Genomic DNA, 20,279 nt, shown 5'->3' on the forward strand with positions numbered 1-20,279 from the left:
CACAGCGTCTAGGTGTTTCCTGTATGTTCATTCAGTTTTCAACCATCAGTGATCTAAATAGGCTACAAAGCCTAGCAACCATTCACTCATCTTACTCCATCACTCTCTGCCTCAAATGTATCTCTCAAATGTATCGGGGTTAAGATCAACCCCTGATAACCAAGGGAATAAAGTCAACTGTGCAAAAGAAGTATTGGACAATGTGGCGGAGAAATAAATAATTCCCTTTCAAAAGCTGAGGAAATACAGAAAACAGGGCACATAAACCAGAGGAATTTTAGTAACCATTAAGAAAGATGAAATTTGTGGGGAAAATGGATGCAACTAGACATCATGCTAAGCACAAGAAGCCAGACCCAGACCAGTAACTTATATTTTCTCTCATATTAAGAAGCTAAATTTAAGCTTTTATGTGTGTATATGTATGTATGTAAACACAAACAAAACAGACTCTTCCAATCGCCATTATCAGGGATAAAACCATAAGTGATAGAAAATTTGTAAATAGTGGGTTTGTTAATGAAGAAACCTTGGGAAATCAAATTTGTATCCTTCTAGTTTTGGAAATTGAGGTATTTTATCTTTATCTAACTTTTGAAATTGATACATTTTATACTCTTTATATAAGAAGTTGTGCATAGATGGTTCTTGAGTCTGTGCCTGATCCTTCTATCCTATTACTTCCTGCCCTCTTCAGGCAACCATATGTATGATTCTTTCTTTGCCCATTTGTGCTTCTTTATGCATGAACAAATAAGTACAAATATCTATTTTTTATTTGTTGTATATAAGTTTGTATTTGATATATAACACACATATATGTAGACTTACACATATATGTGTGTGCATATATATATATATATATATATATATATATATATATATATATAGAGAGAGAGAGAGAGAGAGAGAGAGAGAGAGAGAGAGAATCACTAAGTTGCCCAGGATGGCCTTGAAGTATTGGCCTTGAACTTGCCATCCTCCTGCCTCAGCTTCCTGGGATTCTAGATTTGCACTGTTAATGTGTTGGGAGGGGCCATAGCTACAATAATTGAAAATAGAGCATAGTGTAAGGGCACAGTCTTAATAGTAATATTAGTTAAGATACACTAGGTCCATAACATTAATGGCCTTATGTGCTGTGATAAGAATTCAGGTTTTCTTCTGTGAGACAGTGGCTTTTGTTCTCTTGAGTGCATTAAAGTCAGCTAGGAAACCTGTTAGAATGCAGCTCATTTGGCTTTACTTTGAGTGATTCTAAATTGAGTGGTCTGGATCTAAAGATTGTCACGGTAAGTTTCCAGTGACTGTGATGAAAGTAGGCAATAAATTCTACTCTTTAAAAAACAGCTGGTGAAGCTAGGAAAGTGCTGAAGCGATAGTGGAAGGTGAAATGGTCCTGGTATTTGTTGAATGGCTTTAGAGATGCAAAGAGCAGCCCTTGTCCCAGGGAAATAATGGAGTTCACCATGATATAAGCATGAGAGACCATGGCTTGTGAACACAGATTCAGGTGTATTCATGGCTTGCTCTAGTATGGAAGAGGTTATATGAGCTTTCTTAGTGATAGAGCAAAAAGAAAACTCTAAATCAATGTACTTGTCCAATACATTGGTGGGAGATCTGGTACAGTAAGGTACAGTAAGGTACAGTGAGGCACAGTAAGCACATCGGGGCAATCTCTTCTACAGGTTTCAGATGATGAGAGAGTGTGTGTGTGTGTGTGTGTGTGTGTGTGTGTGCCTGTGTGTGTATGTGATCCTATGTGTGCCATATGTGTAGTGATAGGAAGTTGATGTTAGATTTATTTCTTAATTACTCTCCAGCCAATTTTTTTCTTCTTTTTAAGACAAGGTTTCACTGTGTAGCCCAAGCTGGCCTGGAACCATGTAGGCAGACCAGGCCAGCCTCAAACTCACAGAAACCCACTTGCTTTGCCTGTAGACTGCTTGAAATAAAGGTGGTGCATCTCCATGCCTGGCCTCCTTACCACATTTTTAGGACAGAGTTTGTCACTGAACTTGATGCTTGCTGATTGGCAAGGCTGGCTAGCTAGGACACGCCCATGCTCAGCTTTTTCTGTGGGGCTAAAGATCCAAATTCAGGTCCTTCTGCTTGCGTGGCAAGCACTATACCGAAATGAGTCATCTCCTCAGGCCCAGATGTTATCTTTTAACATTCATAGCTTTAGGGTTGGTGGAAGCTGGAGATCTGCTGAGTAACACATTCCACAAGTTTTACTAGCAGTCACAAAGATGTTAGGTCAAAGACATGGTTTGAGGGTAAGTGGATATTAACACAACTAAAGATAGCCCAGGATAATTTTGTCTCTTAATGTACAAGATTCCATCTTTCCACAGTTACAACAGTCTAGTCAGTCAGTCAGTCAGTCAGTCAGTCAGTCAGTCAGTCAGTCAGTCAGTCAGCCAGTCCAGTCAGTCAGTCTGCACACTCTCTAGCACAGAGACAGCATCCTTTCAGTTCTCAGCTTGAACTTCGGGGAAGGTGAGAAGGAAAAAATCAGGGATGACACAATAAGGAAGTTGTCACAAGTGTGTGTGTGGGGGGGTTGCCCATAATTCCAGGCATACAGTTGTTTAGTAGCTTATAATTAAAGCTAATTTTTAAAGTGCCACTGTGCTGTGCACAGTCAGATGCATGAAAAAACTCACATACTTGCTTTGGGGTCGGGGTTCCTAAAGGATGAGGAGCCAGGCAAGCGTCCCATTTCTAGGCTGATTGTAATCATGTGAAAGACAGTTTCCCTCATCTGGCTGGCCCTTTCCTTGATAATCCTAGTCTGGATCTCACAGAATGTACGTGAACCTGAAGGAGGATTGCAGAGACCTGTGCCTAGGGCAGGCAGCCGCACGCAGGAGCTGGCCTCATACACATCTCCTCTCACAATTTGACCGGGAGTAGATTGTTCGCTGCTGTACACTTGCCTCCATTTTCCTTGGATCCAGTGCTGATCAGAGCCTTCACTGTTTTTTGTCCCCCCCCCCCTTTGGCAGATTTTTCCTTCTCAGGCAAAACATGTAGACATTTCAGTATCCCAAGAGTGCAAAATGTTTTATTTCTAATGTTTGGCTGAATTACTTCTGAAAACATTTTGCTTGAGAGGAGAAACGAGACTGTGAAATGAGCTTCTTGCTGCTTAGAACAAAGTTTATCTTGGGTCTGGAACCGGGGTCCTGTTGACCAATGATTGTGAGGGGTTTGGGTAGCACAGAGGGGTCTATGGGGGAATAAGTTGTGTTGTCTGAGTCCTGCTGCCATTTTGTGTCTAGCTAGCAGTGTGAGCTTGAGCACATCAGTCCACTTTTTTACCCCTCAGAATCTGTCACAGACTGTGCTCTTTGAGAGAGACCCCCCCAACCCTCTGAGTTTTTAATGTACAGAGGTTAGTTGACAATTAACTCTTTTCCTCCATTCCTATGAGGAAAAGGAGTGCAAGGATGAACAAAGATTTGATTTTGAGCTCTAATGTGGTTGGCACTTAGGGCTGTCAGTTTTGAGGTGAGCAGGATGGCTTTTGTATCTATTACCCTCACAAAACCTTGCAGCCATCATTGTACATGTACAAGATCAGGCCAATAAGATGGCTCAAGGCACATGGCTACCACTCAAGGTCTGGTGGCCTGAGTTTAATCCCTGGGGCCTGTGTAAAGGTGGAAACAGACAACAGGCTGCACAGACTTGTTCTCTGACCTCTGAACATGCCCCATGGCATAAGTACCCACTTACTGACATAATGGACATAACTAATAATAATAATAATAATAATAATAATAATAATAATAATAAAAATATATTTTCAAAAAGAGTTCAAGGCCATCTTTATCTACAGAGTGAATTCAAGACCAGCTTGGGCTATATGAGATCCCATTTCAAAAACAAGCAAAATAACAACCAAAAACCCTTCAAAATTATAATTTCTAGGTGAAGATGAACCCTGTTTGTAAAGATTTAGAATATTAACTGCAAATTCTTGCTTTTATTTTTCATAGTTTTATTAACCTATTATGTATAATAATGAGTTTTTTTACACACGTCACACATGTACACAATATATTTGATCATTTCAGTACTGTTTCCATTTCTTGATCTCTTCCAAGTCTCACTTAATTTTTTCAACTCAAGTAATCAAACCAATCGAAGTAACAGTTTAGCTATAATTGTCTTCTTATCAGGAAGGTAATGGATATTATGTTCAGCTTTAATCTTTTATTTGCAAAACAGTCTATAGTATTGCTCACTGTGTGTCTGTGTTGATAACTGAGACTCTTTGTGCTAATATTCATGTTGTCATCATTCACTAATTTCATTTTCTTTACATTTATCCTTAATATGAGGAATTATTTAGCAGATACAATTTTAGGTAAAGCTGAAGAAAACTCTGTTTTAAAGAAGTAAACATAGATACCTTTTAAGCTATCATAGGGTTGTATCCAGACAAACCCACTGTGACCATTATAACACAGGCACACATTTAGGGCCTGCAAAGTGGCACAGCAGATTGAGGCTCTTGTATGAAAACTTTATGACATGAATACAATTCCTCAAGCCCACAGGTGGCAGGAGAGAACTGGCTCTTGTGTCAACTAACTTCCTAGAGCTGTCACCTACAACCACGCTGTGGCATGGACACATGGTACCTACACACTAATAAATCAACAAAATTAAAAGTAAGAGATGCATTTAAGCCGGGTATGGTGGTATATGCCTTTAATACCAGCACCTGAAAGGCAGAAGCAGACTGATCCCTCTGAGTTCTTGGTCTACGTAGTAAGTTCCAGGACATCCAGGACTGTTACACAGAGAGACCATGCCTCCAAAAGCAACAAAAAAATCCACTTATCGTACTGATATTGTAAGCTGTGAGGTACAGCATAGTAACACGTTATTCTACAGAGTCAACTGTTACCCATAATCAAATGGCTTCTGGAGCCTTTACATCATGAGAAAATATTTGGAAAAGATCAAAATTCAAAGCAAGGCTTCACTGAAATTATATCACTTTCATAAAGCTGAAAAAAAAATTCTAAACCAAACCACAAATTGGTGACAATTTGTAAAGCTGTCTTGCCCTTGGAAATGTTTAAATACTTTCAGACATGTAACTTGCATGTAAAGCCACAGCTACTTGTGTCTTGTGTTCTAGATAGTTTTTTTGTTATCTTGACACAAGCTAGGCTCATTTTGGAACAGGGAACCCCAATTGAGGAAATGTCCCCACCATACTGCCTGGAGCGCAGTTTCTTGATTGATGGTTGATGTGGGAAAGCCCAACTCACTGTGGTCTTTGTAGTGTCATCCCTTGGCTGGTGGTCATGAGTCCTAAAAGAATGTAGGCCAAGCAAGCCAGGAAGATCAAGCCAGTAAGCAGCACTCCTCCATGGCCTTTTCATCAGCTTCTGTCTCCAGGTTCCTTCTCTGTGTGAGTTCCTGTCCTGACTTCCCTCAGTGATGGGCTGTGCTGTGGAACTACAAACTGAAATCAATCCTTTCCTCCCCAAGCTGCTTTTGGTTAAGGTGTTTTAATACAGCAATGGAAACCCTAATTAAGAAACTTGGATTTTCATGTTTCCTATTTACTCACTGACACCTTCAGGAACTATTCTGAATTATGATTTTGTTGACTGAAAACTTGCCTAATTCTAAAAGCCTTCCAAAAGCTCTTAAATTTTGCTTAAAAAATTATGTTCATTTGAGAAATTTGTATAGTGTGTTCTGGAGCCAAAATTAACCTGTGACTACTTTCGAGCATAGACTCTATTTTTCTCAATGGCGCATGTTTCCTGAGCTCCAAAGTTAATTATATGCTAAGAAAAGGAACAAGCACTGGCTTCAGACTCAGAATTACCTATAGTGGAAGTGAGCCTTTACAAACAGGTTTGGTCTAGTTTCCTGGCAATGTAGGTAAAGGCTCATACTGTGGTAGGATGGGCTCGTTTCTAAGGCAACCTTAATGCTAACACTTCCTATTCTCATGAACAGGATGGGCAGAGATGGGGTTGCCATCTTTAGAGGAATTGTTTTCAATACTATTTTATGTACTCTATAACTATAAAGCATTGGTTGCTTTATACCTATTAATTCACTATAGAATTGATTTAATTTAATTCACTATAGAATTGTTCACACATATTGTGAGTTAAGCATATAAAACTAGAAAGGATTGTCTGATTTGAGCTGGATGAAAGGTCAGGGTTCCCACTCACTCTTACTTTGTGATTTCTAGTTTGCCACACTCATATTTCTTCCCACTTTGTTTTCCTTAAGATAATGAGAAACCCATGCGTGTGGTGGATGATGAGGACTTGGTAGACCAACATCTCATTGGCGAGCTGAGGAAAGAGTATGGAATGACCTATAATGACTTCTTCATGGTGCTAACAGATGTGGATTTAAGAGTCAAGGTACAGATTTTTGCTGTGGGTGATGCAGCCCAATTCCTTGAAATAGAACCTATGGTTTCTTATGGTCAATGAGTCCACTAGAGATATGATTAAGAGCAAACTATGCCATATAATGATAAGGTTTTAAAGTGGCTCCAGTATTTCAGTTGTCTTATGAATTTGCATTCAGAAATAATCTCTCCAGTGAAAGACTGAATAATTGAACTTAGCCCAGCCATGTGACTCAGACTGAATCTTTCCATCACACTAATGCCGTGAATATATCAGACACTAGTTAAATAGCTGTGAGAATAAAAGAGCCCTGGTAATAAAAGAGGAAAGGAGTCCCTTTCTTCAAGACACCTACACTTACCATAGGTCCCTTTAGGGCAGTGGTTCTCAAACTGTGGGACATAATCCCTTTGGGGGTCAAATGCCCCTTTCACGAAGGTTGCATATCAAATATTCTGCATATCAGGTATTATATTATGATTCATAGCAGTAGCAAAGTACAGTTATGAAGTAGCAACAAAAATAAGTTTATGGTTAGGGGCCAGCACAGGAACTGTATTAAGAAGCGATGGCATTGGGCCCTTTGGAAGGTCCCTTTGGGAGGCAAATTGAGGACCACTACTTTAGGGAAAATCTACACGTTTACCTGCTGATTTAAGATTTTTTTTTTTTTAAAAAAAAGGACTTCAAGAATTTTCTACCTACTTTCTTTCTGTAGTGACAAAGTTTCTGAACCATCAAAAACTGAGTTATATAGTCCCCATAGTAATAAAATAGCTAACTCTACTGGGGGCTTTGCTTGCACCAAGCACCCTGCTCAAGCAAATATCTAAAACAAAATCAATATCTTTCTTATTTCACAGAAAAAAAAAATGCTCCAGAAGGTAAGTAGCTAGTCCAAGTTGATCCAGCTAGTGTTAGATTTCACCCCCACAGAGGCTAGCTACACATCCTGGGGTCTTTAGCCATCTAGGTTTCTGACAGTGTAACAAGTTTTCATGAAGATCCTTGAGGACCATCAGAACAGCTGACTTGACCTGTAGCATTTTTGTGGTTCTGGGGAGATAGCACCCTATTAATGTGTTCTATAGGTGTGTTGCCTCACAGAAGTTGAACTAGTTGATCTCTAAAGTGAAAAGCTCCACTAGGGCAAAGTTCCAGGCCACACTGAAGGGGCCGCTCCTATTGATTCTGCTCAGCAGGGTCCATATCCACACCAGGTGACTTTTTAAAGTCTAGGTGGCTGGGATCCAAGGAAATGAATTTCATTGTCTTTAAGTTGAATCCTCACCTGTTTCTGAGAACCTGTGAGCAAGCATGACCTAATGTTAAATGACTCAGGATTTGGCGGGAAAAGTTAACAACTCTAGCGTGCCATCTCATTTGCTTCTCTCTGTTAGTATACTGTTCCTCGCATCTCTAGTTGTGTCATAAATAGCAACTAGCTTAGTGTCAGAAGTATAGGAGTAAACATAGGGTTTGTATGGTAAGGAAACTATAAATTGTTTTTAGTAAGAGAAGAACAGAATAATTCTTTATAAATATACCAATTGCTTCCTGGGGTCTCAATTAAAGCAACTTGCAGATAGTAGCATTTCAAAACAGCATTTAGAAAGCATCAAACCCTCAAACATGGTTGAACAAATGTCCTTATTGAATGGTGGAACATCTTTCAGGTATATGCCCAGGAGTGGTATAGCTGGATCTTGAGGTAGCACTATTCCCAGTTTTCTTTTTCTTTTTAATTTTAATTTTTATGTTAATTACAAGTTACTTACTTTGTATCCCAGCTGTAGCCCCCTCTCTCATTCCCTTCCAAACCCACCCTGCCTTCCTCATCTCCTCCCTGCCCCTCGCTAAGCCCACTGATAGGGGAGGTCCTCCTCCCCTTTCCATCTGACCCTAGTTTATTAGGTCTCATCAGGACTGGCTGCAATGTCCTCCTCTGTGGCCTAGCAAGGCTGCTCCTCCCTCGGGACAGAGGGAGGTCAAAGAGCCAGCCACTGAGTTCATATTAGAGACAGTCCCTGTTCCCCTTGAAAACTTGGCCAGAGAACAGGGAATCATATGAAAGAAGGGGGAGTTAGTAAGACCTGGAGAGGACGGGAGTGCCACAAGAACCAAATATAAGTAGGCACAGGGGTCTTTTCTGAGACTGATTCTCCAACCAAGGACCATGCATGGAGATAACCTAGAATCCCTGCTTAGACGTAACCTGTGGCAGCTCACCATCCAAGTGGGTTTCCCTAGTAAGGGGACCAGTTTTTTGAGAAAGTGCCAGATTGATCTCCAAAGTGGTTGTACAAGTTTACCTCCCAAAAGCAATGAAGGAGGGTTCCCCTTTCTCCACATCCTCTCCAGCATGTGTTGTCACTTGCGTTTTTGATCTTAGAAATTCTGAGGGGTGTAAGGTGAAATCTCAGGGTCGTTTTGATTTGCATTTCCCTGATGACTAATGATGTTGAGCATTTTTAAGTGTTTTTCTGCCATTCAATATTCCTCTGTTGAGAATTCTCTATTTAGCTCTATACCCCATTTTTTAATTAGATTACTTAAGGACTATTCATGGAGAAACTAGAACTCCTGCACAGATGTAGCCCATGGCAGCTCAGTCTCCAAGTGGGTGTCTTAATAAGGGGAACAGGGACTGTCTCTGACATGAACTCAGTAGCTGGCTCTTTGATCACCCTCCCTGAGGTAGGGGGCAGTCTTCCTGGAAGATAATGCACTCAGTCTTGATGAGACCTGATAGGATAGGGTCAGATGGGAGGGGGAGGTCCTCTATTGGTGGACTGGGGGAGGGACGTGGGAGGAGAAGAGGGAGGGAGGGCTGGATTGGGAGGAGCTACAGCGGGGATACAAAGCAAATAAATCGTAATAAACAAACAAATAAATAAATAAACAAAAAGGTAAAAATTCTTAAAACAAAACAACAAACCCTCTACACTCCAAATCACAAGATTTTTCCCAGACCTCTCTGGAAGGTATGAATTATATGCATCCTATGCTTTCTTAAACAGCAATACTACGAAGTGCCAATAGCAATGAAATCGGTGTTTGATCTGATTGATACTTTCCAATCCCGAATCAAAGACATGGAGAAGCAGAAGAAGGAGGGCATTGCGTGCAAGGAGGACAAGAAGCAGTCCCTGGAGAATTTCCTATCCAGGTACATCATCTTTGCATTCCCAGAAGAAGCCAGTGCAGTTTGGCCTGGAGATTTTTTTTTTTTCTTTTTTCTTTTTTCTCCCTTCTTTTGTTTTTCTTTTTAAACTTATGGGTGAATTGATGATTCAGGATCAAAGAAACACAGAAGTTCAGATGTATTTATGAGAGACTGCTTGTCTGTTTCTGCGCATCCTGGCTCCGGGGCTTAGTCTTGTGTGTCTGATTCTGTTTGCAAGGCTGCCTAGGTCCAACTCCGACTACAAAGATTGATTTAGTGATATTGGATGGGTCCCTTCTGTTCCTTTTTTCTTTTTTTTTTCTTTTTTTTGGTACAGAGCATAAAATTCAGAACTTCCATGAGGATTGCTTCACTCAGTGAATCTGAGAAGCTGTGAATATGTAAAATGTTTTGTTTTACATGTGTCTACTTCCACTTCAAAAGGACTGACAGTGTTGATTTTCCATTTCCTTACAACAAAACAATGAGAGCCCCATTACCTCCCTGCAAGTGGGAGTCCCCCTGACCTAGCTCCAGGATTCTCTGGGAAGCAGTGTTTACCCAAAGCCCTTTGACAGCAGGGTTTCCTGCCCCCGCCCCCAGAAGAAGTCAGTAAGAAAAACAAAATAACAATTTCTTCTTTGCTTCCTGCCTTTCCCAGATGATAATAATAAGTGCCATTCTTCTTAAGATCATTGGGTGAAAGGGCAATTTAATAACGAAGGTAAGGATGGCCCAGGACCTAGTAAAGAGAGCCGTCAACAAAGGCTAATCCAGTGCTCCAGTGTGTTGCACAAGTCCTATACCTGGCTTTGTCAGTGAGAGAAGCTCAGTAGACAGTTGAGAATTGAAATTGAAACCCAGGCTAAGAGAAAAAGAAAAAAAAAAAAAAAAAAAAAAAAAAAAAAAACCCTGAAACTGGAAAAAAAAAATTCCATGACTAAGCCAGTCCCTAAATGGGAATTTTCCTTAAATTTGCTGACTTGTTCGTGAGACTGCACAGCCTGGTTTCAACTGACCAGACCCTGAAGCCAGTCTGGTCTTTAGCGCTGTATTTTAGGCTATAATTACCCTTCCTGAGACAGAAGCCCCAAAGAGTGGGCAAATGCACACTAATTTGGGATGCCAGTTAAAAGAAGCAAACACACGCAGAGCTTGTAAGGTTTCATTTACTGAGAAGCTAAAGTGACAGAGAATAATTTGCCTCAAGTGGGGACCTAAGCAGGGCCACAATTCTTGTCACGGGCCTTGAAAATTATTTCCTTTTAGGGCCTTTGAGCTGGGGCTGTGGGTCCCCGTGTGGGAAGTCCAATCATTCCTTATGGGAAGCAACCTTCTCTGGGTTGTGTCTGAGATAGGGCGTGTCATCCCTCTCCTATCAAAACCTCATTCAGTGGCCATACAGGTAAACAAGTTAAAACAGATCTCACCAAAATAACTCAATGGCTCCATGTAGGCCAGGCCGGCCTGGTTACATCGTGGCTGGGGACCAGCTCTGGTCTGGCATTCCTCCTAAGGAAGCTGGGAGATCCAAAGACCATGTCTGTGACCCAGCAGCCGCTGGGGTTCCCTTTCCCAGGAACCTCTGGACTGTCTCATATGCTCCTTCCCCCTCTGTCTGTGCCAAAACAGTCATCTTTTTATCCCCAGTGGAGACTTGTTTTCCTTTCCCTTTGAAGAAAAACAAGCAGAGAACCCGAGTGTAATGTCACAGCAAGCAATTCTTGGCGAGTCTTAGGAGACAGGCATCCATTCAGAGCTTGTATTTCATTAGACTATTATTTTCCCTCATTCACCAAAAACCGCTGTTCCCTCCAAGAGGCCATTTTCTTTGGAAGTTGCGAACTCTCGTGTCCACTCTGAAGCTAGATGGGGCACAGGGAGAGAAACCATGAGCAAAATGGCTGGCTGTCAGCTCAGTGATTGCTAACCCCTGCTGGTTGCCTTGTCTCAGGCCGAAATCGACACTCCTTCTCCAGTTTGAGACAACTCCATTCAGCTTTCCCTCTGAGGTATACTGTACTATTTATTTCATATCACACTGGGGATCCTGAGAGCACGAATTAAGCATCCGCATCCTTAAGACTATATTTTGGTACCACTACCACCTTAGGTTTCTTAGTTGTACAAATTACTTATTTCTTTGTGTCTCGTCTTCATAAAATCAGAAAAATAAAGCTTGCTTTCTTGAGCATTAGTGAGGAACACTTCCTGTGTAGTAAAAGTGAGCTTTAAAATTACATACTGACACAATCAAATAGGTTGTTATGTCGTATTGTGATGGATGTGATAGATGTCCAAGGTATGTTAATGATAGAGGTTTTTAAACCGGGAGCTGCAAATGAAGACATGATTTTCTAATTCCATGTCATCATGTGGATAACATACTGATGGGTTTTGGAGTTTAATTTTGTATCACCCCTTTCCAGAAATAAGGAAAAAGTGACACTTAATTGAAATGAGTAACATGGACAAAGACATCTGATGACAAATTGAATTAAAGTGTCCAAGTCTAAGCTAAAAGCTCTATTAGTGCACCATGACAGGCAACTAACAGTAGAAACTGGGTTTACCAAAATCCCGTGCTTCACAGAGGCAGTTTGCATTGACTTCTATTAATGATAATAAGATAAAGATAAGAACTTGCATTGCCTCTAGGATAACAATCATGTACTAAGGAAAGTAATGAGGTTTTATTTCTCTTTAACTCTTTTAGTGATCCCCCCTCCCATTTTCCTTCTTGCTACCATGGTCATGTACTTAAAATTTAGTAGTCCTTTTCTACTTTATCTTCTCATTTGCCACCCCCCGCTGAACTCCTAGGGGAACTCTACTGGGACATTAATTCTCTCCAGCATTCTTCTGTAATCTTGGCTTTGCTTCTTCCCTTACAAATTTGACTAGTCTTCATTGTAACTGAGAGCTTCACCTTACCCTAAGTGTCCTCACCATGACACAACACATCAGGCAGGCAGAAAGTCACAACAGAAAAACTAAGAGCATGTGGTGATGCAGCTTCCCTGCTTTCAGGAACTGTGGGAGAGTCCTATGGGCCAGGGGTTTTAATTCTGGGAATGGAAAAACCCAATAGCCACAGCTGCTCTGTTTTCTTTCACTGGCCTCTGTTGTATGAAACAGTCATAGCGGTCCTCTGCATCTTTTCCAGGTTCCGATGGAGGAGGAGGTTGCTAGTGATCTCTGCCCCTAATGATGAAGACTGGGCCTATTCACAACAGCTCTCTGCCCTTAGCGGTCAGGCATGCAACTTTGGTGAGTAGGAGACACCTCATTTCTGTTTTCCCATACTACTTTCTTTCTGGATGATTCTCAAGTGGATCATAAAACCTTAGCTCAACTAAATATACCCCAATCCAGATGTTGATTCATAGACACATACTCTATTATATTGAATATTAAGTTGCTTTCAAAGGACTGTTTTAGTGAATTATAGATAACCCTTATTCCTTCCACATTTTATACTGAAGTGTTTGAAAGTGTGTACTGCTTTACTTTGAATAGTTTTTTTTAATGATTTTTAAATTATTTTACTTTTAATTATTTTTTATTTCTTTTTAAACATGTCTGAAGATGATAAAATACAGGCACTATCACTTATCTGATACTTAGTACTGGCTACTAACATTGGATACTTCTCTGTAAATTCTTGTTCTGGGAATCATTGAAACAGATCCTTATTTTCTTAGAGGCAGAATGTCACTATGTAACTCCAAATCCTCTTATCTTATCTTCCTGTGTGCTGGAGCTACGGGGTATGTGTCACTGTGTCTGGTTTTGAACCTTTTTGAGCCAAGCCAGAAAGAAAAAAAAAAGTTTCCTTTCTCTTTGTTGTAAATCCCTTAACATCTGAAAAATAACATGACAAATTTTCTGTTAGGCTAATGGGAAACACCAGTATCATTTTTAAAAAAGATTTCTTTGTTTTATGTATGTGAGTGTTCTATCTGCATTTATACCTGCCAGAAGTGGGAATCAGTTCACATTATGGATGGTTGTGAGACATCTATTGAACATGACCATTGGAAGAGCAGACAGTGCTCATAACTGCTGAGCCATCTCTCCACCCCACCGGTATCATGTTAAATCAGGCCACAGAAATGTATGAACAGCCCACAGAACTTACCGCTAGGTTCAGTGTGAAATGTGATGATGGCAAGGTCAACAGTGGCAGTGTTGTAGCTGACACCCATGAGCTGTGCAATTGCAGAGGAAGCACTTTGAGTCATTAGAGGTATGGAGTGCTGGTTTCCCAGTCACTGATTTAAACATTCACTATTACAACATTATAAATCAAGATTATTTTGATTCTTCCAGTAGGGAGAATCATGTCTGTTATCATGGCACTTCTATAAAACTGTACTTGTTTTGTTTGTTTGTTGTGTGTGGGGGGGATTCGAGACAGGGTTTCTCTGTGTAGCCTTAGCTGTCCTGGACTTGCTTTGTAGTCCAGGCTGGCCTCGAATGCACAGCAGTCTACCTGCCTCTGCCTCCCTAAGTGCTGGGATTATAGGTGTACCCGGCTTGTACTTGGATTTTGAAGGAAGGTGTTCATCATAAGTCTTGTGAAGCATTATCAGGACCAAGGTCTGTGGTATGTCCCAGTACCTCTAAATTATAAATAGTTTTCAATTGTAAGATGTGAAATAACTCAAAGGAAGGCAGAAAGCAAGCCCAAAATGGTAAGATATAATTCAAGAATTTCACATTTATCCTCCGTTTTTCAAGGCTAATAATTTATGACTATCAACAGAATATTTGATTGTACCAATATTCTGAATTATATTTAGAACTCTTCAGAGTCATCAATGGTGCTAATTATAAATATAACATTACTAAAGCAGCCATAAATTCATCACAGTAAAAATGTAAATCAGAAGAAATCTCACTTTCGTGGCATATAGCTCTAATCTCAGCCCCAGGAGGCTCAAACCAGGGGGTTGTGAGTTCTAGGTCAGCCTGGGCTGTGGATTATGACCCATGCCAAAAAACAAATACAATCATGGTTTACTAGCTTTCTATAGATGCCTTTTCAAGCGGTAGAAAGTGGTGCTTAGTTTTTATACTCTAGCATAGAAAGCCTGTGCCACATGAGTATAAGTGAAGCCTTTTGTTACATGCAGGAAGTGTGAACAAATCATGCTTTCCAGGGAGTCATTAAACACATGAGCTTCAGTCTCTGAAAAAATGACTCACTGGTGTTTGGAATAGGATGCTTCACCTTTCCGGGAAGAGATAATGGTGGAAAACAAAACAAACTGTGGGGAACAGCATCCTGCCTTGATTTTAGCTTTCCCTTAATGGAGCCCTCCTATATAGAAGCTTTTAATTTTCTCTCTTGGGCAACGAACTCCACTGATCTTATCATTGGCTCCAAGCTATTACCCCAGCCAGACTCTTCATCTTGCTTCTTTCTCTCAGGCTCCCTTCATAAGCTTTTCATCTTCAAAAGCATTCCAACAAGCTATCAAGGCATGACCTTCCCTCCTTTGCTGAAACCTTAGCTGAAGATGGAAAGCAAGCTGTGCTTGCTTGGGGTTCCCCTGTGTATCCATCCTCTTATGACTAAGAACCTGATAATCAAATGAAGCATCTGTCTTGTGACTGGCTCTTTAACCATCACTTTGATGGCTTGTGTGGCTTTTCTCTCTGAGGGGAAGTTAACCATAAAAGGTATAGAAATTTTAGGCCTTTTTTTATTTTTATTTTTTGCCCTAGAAACCATCATTGTGCTTAGCTCATGTTAGGTGTTTTACTCTCAGTAGTTTCATATTTTGGTGTTTTATAGCAAGGTCCACTTTAAGAGCAAATTCTTGTACTCCATCCGCCTCACACAAAACCACCTGATTCTTGTTAATCCTAAAATCAGTAACTGGTCTTTTCAGTTTTAAAAGTGTTTCCTGTCTTTTGAAAATCAAAGAGAGATTATTGTGCTTGGCTTATTGTGTTCTATATTTTTCTTTTCAAATTTTAAGTGGCTTTGAAGATCATCAGTTGTCAGGCCTTTAGAAGTAAAAGCTATTTTCAGATCTTTTCCTCTAATTTTGCGGATTTCTTCTTTTGTGTCAGGTCTGCGTCATATTACCATTCTGAAGCTTCTGGGTGTCGGAGAGGAAGTTGGAGGAGTTTTAGAACTGTTCCCTATAAATGGTAATGTCTTATTATGTTAAAAACATTACGTTAAGCTATGTGCAAGCCCAAAGGAACCGTGTGTGTGTGTGCACAAGCATGCTTGCGTGCCCATGATGTGGATGGGGCGGGGGCTGGACTAAAAACTAAGCTTGGTTTTGATATAAAATTATTCAAACAGGAAACATGTCCATTTTCATAATCAAAATAATGCTTTTGGTCTATATGTGCTACCACTTAATCTCGTGATTGTTTTATGAGGTTCTATCACCTTGATTTTTCTTCAAGAGATAAGGAAATGCAATAAAGCGTTCACAGAAGCTAAAAGAAAATGATCACAGACTGAAGGTTTCGGAAAGCATGCCTCCTCCTTCCTCCTATGGACCCCCCTTTTGATATAAATAGCAGAGTGTGAAATACCTAGAGGATCGCCAGAGTAGACACCCAGAAAGCCTCAGTTCCCTGTCACCTCTTTTTTTCTTTTCACATATACTACTAGTTTAGATCCAATCATTGGTTTTCAATATCATAGTTATTTTTCACTGTGGGTGATAAAACAAGCTTTCCATCTTCCCTTGAAAGGAAAACTGGATGCAATGAAGCCAGCTAATTGGAAACCATGCCTAGATATAGTAACATTGTTGTTTGTCAGTAAAGATGTTGATGCTGTAGGATTAAATTAGGGCATGGGTTTTGTATTTTGTAACACTCTCAAAAGAGATGCCAGTTGTCCCATAGTTTGACACTAACAACCTTGCCCAATGTGGCATTTAATGTCTAGTTGGGCACTCCCAGCAGGCAACTGGATTTTGAGCTAAAGAGAACAGGTTCGTGGGTGTTCTGCTCTCAAAGTGATTTCCTCTTGCTTTGTTCTATTAATTCTGACTCTTTAATCCACTAATAACCATTCCAATGCTGTTTCAGGGAGCTCCACAGTTGAGAGGGAAGATGTACCAGCCCACTTGGTCAAAGACATTCGCAACTATTTTCAAGTGAGCCCAGAGTACTTCTCCATGCTTCTAGTTGGAAAAGATGGAAATGTTAAATCTTGGTATCCTTCTCCTATGTGGTCGATGGTCATCGTGTATGACTTAATTGATTCCATGCAACTTCGGAGACAGGAAATGGCCATTCAGCAGTCACTGGGGATGCGCTGCCCAGAAGATGAGTATGCAGGATATGGCTACCATAGTTACCACCAAGGATACCAGGATGGCTACCAGGATGACTATCGTCATCATGAAAGTTACCATCATGGCTACCCTTACTGAACAGAAATATGTAACCCTATTCCCTTCCAGTTTCCCCTTCATCTGCTAACGCTGTGTGTGGCTAGCTGCATAAGGAAATTCCTCCATACTCTACACTCCCTGCCTTTCTCTTCCAGTGTTCTTCCAAGATTAAAGAAATAGTAAGATTTCCCTTATTCATGAGTTGTTATTAAGACATTTAAAAGAACTCTCTAACTTGAGAGAGAAAAATCTGGTGCTAAATAATTTGTACTAAAAAAAGGCAGTATCTCTCTTTTTTATAAAATAACTATTATTTGATATGAAAATGTCTATAAAGTGTTTACACATATTTTCCTCATTTTAATATGACTTTGTAACTGAAAACTATGTTAAAGAAAATTAAAAAATCATAGTACAAATGTTTTCATAAAATGTCTGGATAGACACAGAAGACAACAAATGGCTTATTTTTTTTTCTTTTGAGACAGGGACTGTCTGTATAGTTCTGACTGATCTAGAACTCATATGTAGATTAGGTTGGTCTTAATCTCACAAGATCCACCCACTTCTTCCTCCCGAATGCTGGGATTAAAGGAACGAGTAACCATGTCTGGCTACAGATGGCTTTTTAACACATGAAATCTCAGCCTAAAAATATTTACAACAGTTTTATGCCACATGAGGCTCTTTTATTAAACCTGGTGACCCCTGAATAGTGATATTGGTCATCAACAATAAACCAATGTTGTTATAAACAGGCAATTTCTGAATTCCTGTCATACTCTGTGACATTTATGATCTTTTCAGCTTTGGGGGTAAAATGCTAAATCCAGAGGTTTTGTATTAATGTTGATTTTCTGGACATGGCTGTTGCCTTTCTTGGCTCTGGTGTCCTTAGCCTAGGAGACAAAGGTGCCTGATGGTCAGCAGAGTCACCTCTTGAATTTGCCGAAAGGAGTGAGTACCATGAAAGCAGATGTATTAAGGAAAAGTGAGAAAGATTCCTGAGAATGGGAAAGGTTCCAGGAGATAGAAACTTGCTTTGACTTTAGGAATCCTGTTATGGCAAAACTGAAAACTGACTTTGAGAAATAAATTTTATTATTAATAAACAGGTTGACCTGTGTGTAGGGGCTTTTAAAGGGGTTTTGGAAGAAACTAGACAAAGCTTGAGCATATTGTGACTGAGTCAATAGGAGCTCATATACTCTGTTCATGGTCCCCCTGTCTCAACCTGGGACATGATCGTGCACTGTTTCCCAATCAGGTGAGTGTCATGAGCTTCAGCCTGTTCATTTTCTTTTGACTTTTGCTTGGCTTGACATCCATACACCTTGCCTAGGTGTGCCAGTTTCTAAGCAAACTATGATCATTTTGTTCCTAGGTTTTGTATCCACCTTGTAATTTCCTATGGACCCTTTCACTGCTTATGAGAGCTAACCCCTACCACAGCTACAAAACGTGCCATAGTTTTTCTCGGTACTTCATATACAGCTCTTTTGGCTTGCTTCTTGCTATGGGGTGTCCGCGGAAAGATGAAAGAGAACATGGGTGGATCCAGTTCTAGAAACATGCCTAAATTTGAGAAGACCAAGTTGGGAATTACTGAAAGACTTGGCCCATGCAAGAAATGACTTGACATAAGCCTGAAGGTGAGACTCTACTTCATATAAATGATTCAAATAATGTACACTATTTTCTTTACATTCTGCTAGAATACAGAACACAAAACAGGAAACTTCTCCTTACATATAAACTCAGACAAGTAGAGAACAGTTACAAAGATAGCCAACTGTCACAGTAGGTATAGCGATGGAAATAAAGGGAAGGAAGTAGCAAGGGAGGAAAAAAGAGTAATTGCAGCTTGGTAGTCATCTTGATGTTTACACTGTTTTTCCTTCAATTTCCCCGTGACCTTAGTAGGTGTCTTCCATTGGCTCCACCATCACCACGGTCAGTGGTCAATGGAGATCCTCATAGTATAGGCACAACTTCTCTGGAAATGTCATCTTTCTCAGCTTTAAGAAGTTATTTGGGTAAATGCACCACAATTTCTGTACCCATTCCTCAGTTGTGGGACATCTAAGTTGTTTCCTGATCCTGGCTATTATGAATAAAACTGCTATGAAAACAGTTGAGCAAATGTCCTTGTTGAATGATTGAGCATCTTTCCGATACATGCCCAGGAGTGTTATAGCTGGGTCTTGAGGTAGAACTATTCCTAATTTTCTGAGAAAGTGCCAGATTGATTTCCAATGTGGTTTTCCAAGTTTACATTCCCACCAGCAATGGAGGAGGGTTCCCCTTTCTCCACATCCTCTCCAGCATGTGTTGTCACTTGAGTTTTTGATCTTAGCCATTCTAAGATGGATGTAAGGTGAAATCTCAGGGTCGTTTTGATTTGCATTTCCCTGATGACTAAGGGCATTGAGCATTTCCTTAAGTGTTTCTCTGCCATTCGATATTCCTCTGTTGAGAATTCTCTATTTAGCTCTGTACCCCATTCATGGAGATAACCCCCTGCTCAGATGTAGCCCATGGCATCTCAGTGTCCAAGTGGGTTCACTAGTAAGGGGAGCAGAGGCTGTCTCTGACATGAACTCATTTGCCTGCTCTTTGATCACCTCCCCCTTGCCATGGGGGGCAGCTTTACCATGCCACAGAGAAAGAGGATGCAACCAGTCCTGATGAGACCTGATAAGTTAGGGTTAGGTAGTAGGGGAAGAGGACCTCCTCTATCAGTGGTCGAGGAGAGGGGCATAGGAAGAGAAGAGAGAGGGAGGGTAGGATTGGGAGGAGATGGGGGAGGGGGCTACAGCTGGGATACAAAGTGAATAAATTGTAATAAATAATAAATCAATAAAAAAATTAAAAAAGAAGTTATTTGAGTATCCGTAAAAGGTGGTGGCACTAGTACTAATTCATTTATAAAGGTTGCCTTCTTTTCTCCTGAACTAAACACAAATGGAATAGTGAGTTCATTAAAGAATATTTCATCAATGTTGAACCTAGGGAATAATTTTAACACTACATTTTGAGAAATAAGTGCCTGTTTACCATCTTCAACTTGGGGAAATCAGGCAGCTGGAAAGATAATTAACATACTTGTAGTCTATTGCCCATGATATAAAGCTTATTTGTAGCTGAGGCCAAAGACAAGAGACAAAGCTATATGCCTACATTTCCTCTTCCAGCTTTAAGAGTAAGGAGGAGTGCAGAGGATATGCAGGGTATGGTTTAAAGTTAAAGCAACAAAGCCTATACTTCTGGGAGTACCAGAATAGTTTTTGACTCTGGGCCAGGACAAAGACAGCAGAATTTACA

At 40.4% G+C, this 20,279-nt stretch overlaps 1 protein-coding gene across 2 annotated transcripts in view; it reads left to right on the plus strand.

Annotated features, from left to right (window-relative positions):
- Positions 1-19,088, plus strand: part of Ccdc80 (coiled-coil domain containing 80) — a 44,650-nt gene extending 25,562 nt beyond the window's left edge. For both annotated transcript variants that reach the window (XM_055625071.1, XM_055625072.1), the window contains 5 exons: positions 6,286-6,422; positions 9,434-9,582; positions 12,746-12,849; positions 15,664-15,744; positions 16,648-19,088. In XM_055625071.1, the coding sequence (XP_055481046.1) occupies positions 6,286-6,422; positions 9,434-9,582; positions 12,746-12,849; positions 15,664-15,744; positions 16,648-16,994 (818 nt within the window). In that variant the 3' untranslated portion in view covers positions 16,995-19,088. The remainder of the gene's footprint in view (positions 1-6,285; positions 6,423-9,433; positions 9,583-12,745; positions 12,850-15,663; positions 15,745-16,647) is intronic.
- Positions 19,089-20,279: the final 1,191 nt, after the last annotated feature.

This window comes from Psammomys obesus, unplaced genomic scaffold (genome assembly GCF_907164565.1).
Source record: "Psammomys obesus unplaced genomic scaffold, mPsaObe1.curated_primary_1811, whole genome shotgun sequence".
NCBI classification, from domain to species: Eukaryota; Metazoa; Chordata; class Mammalia; order Rodentia; family Muridae; genus Psammomys; species Psammomys obesus.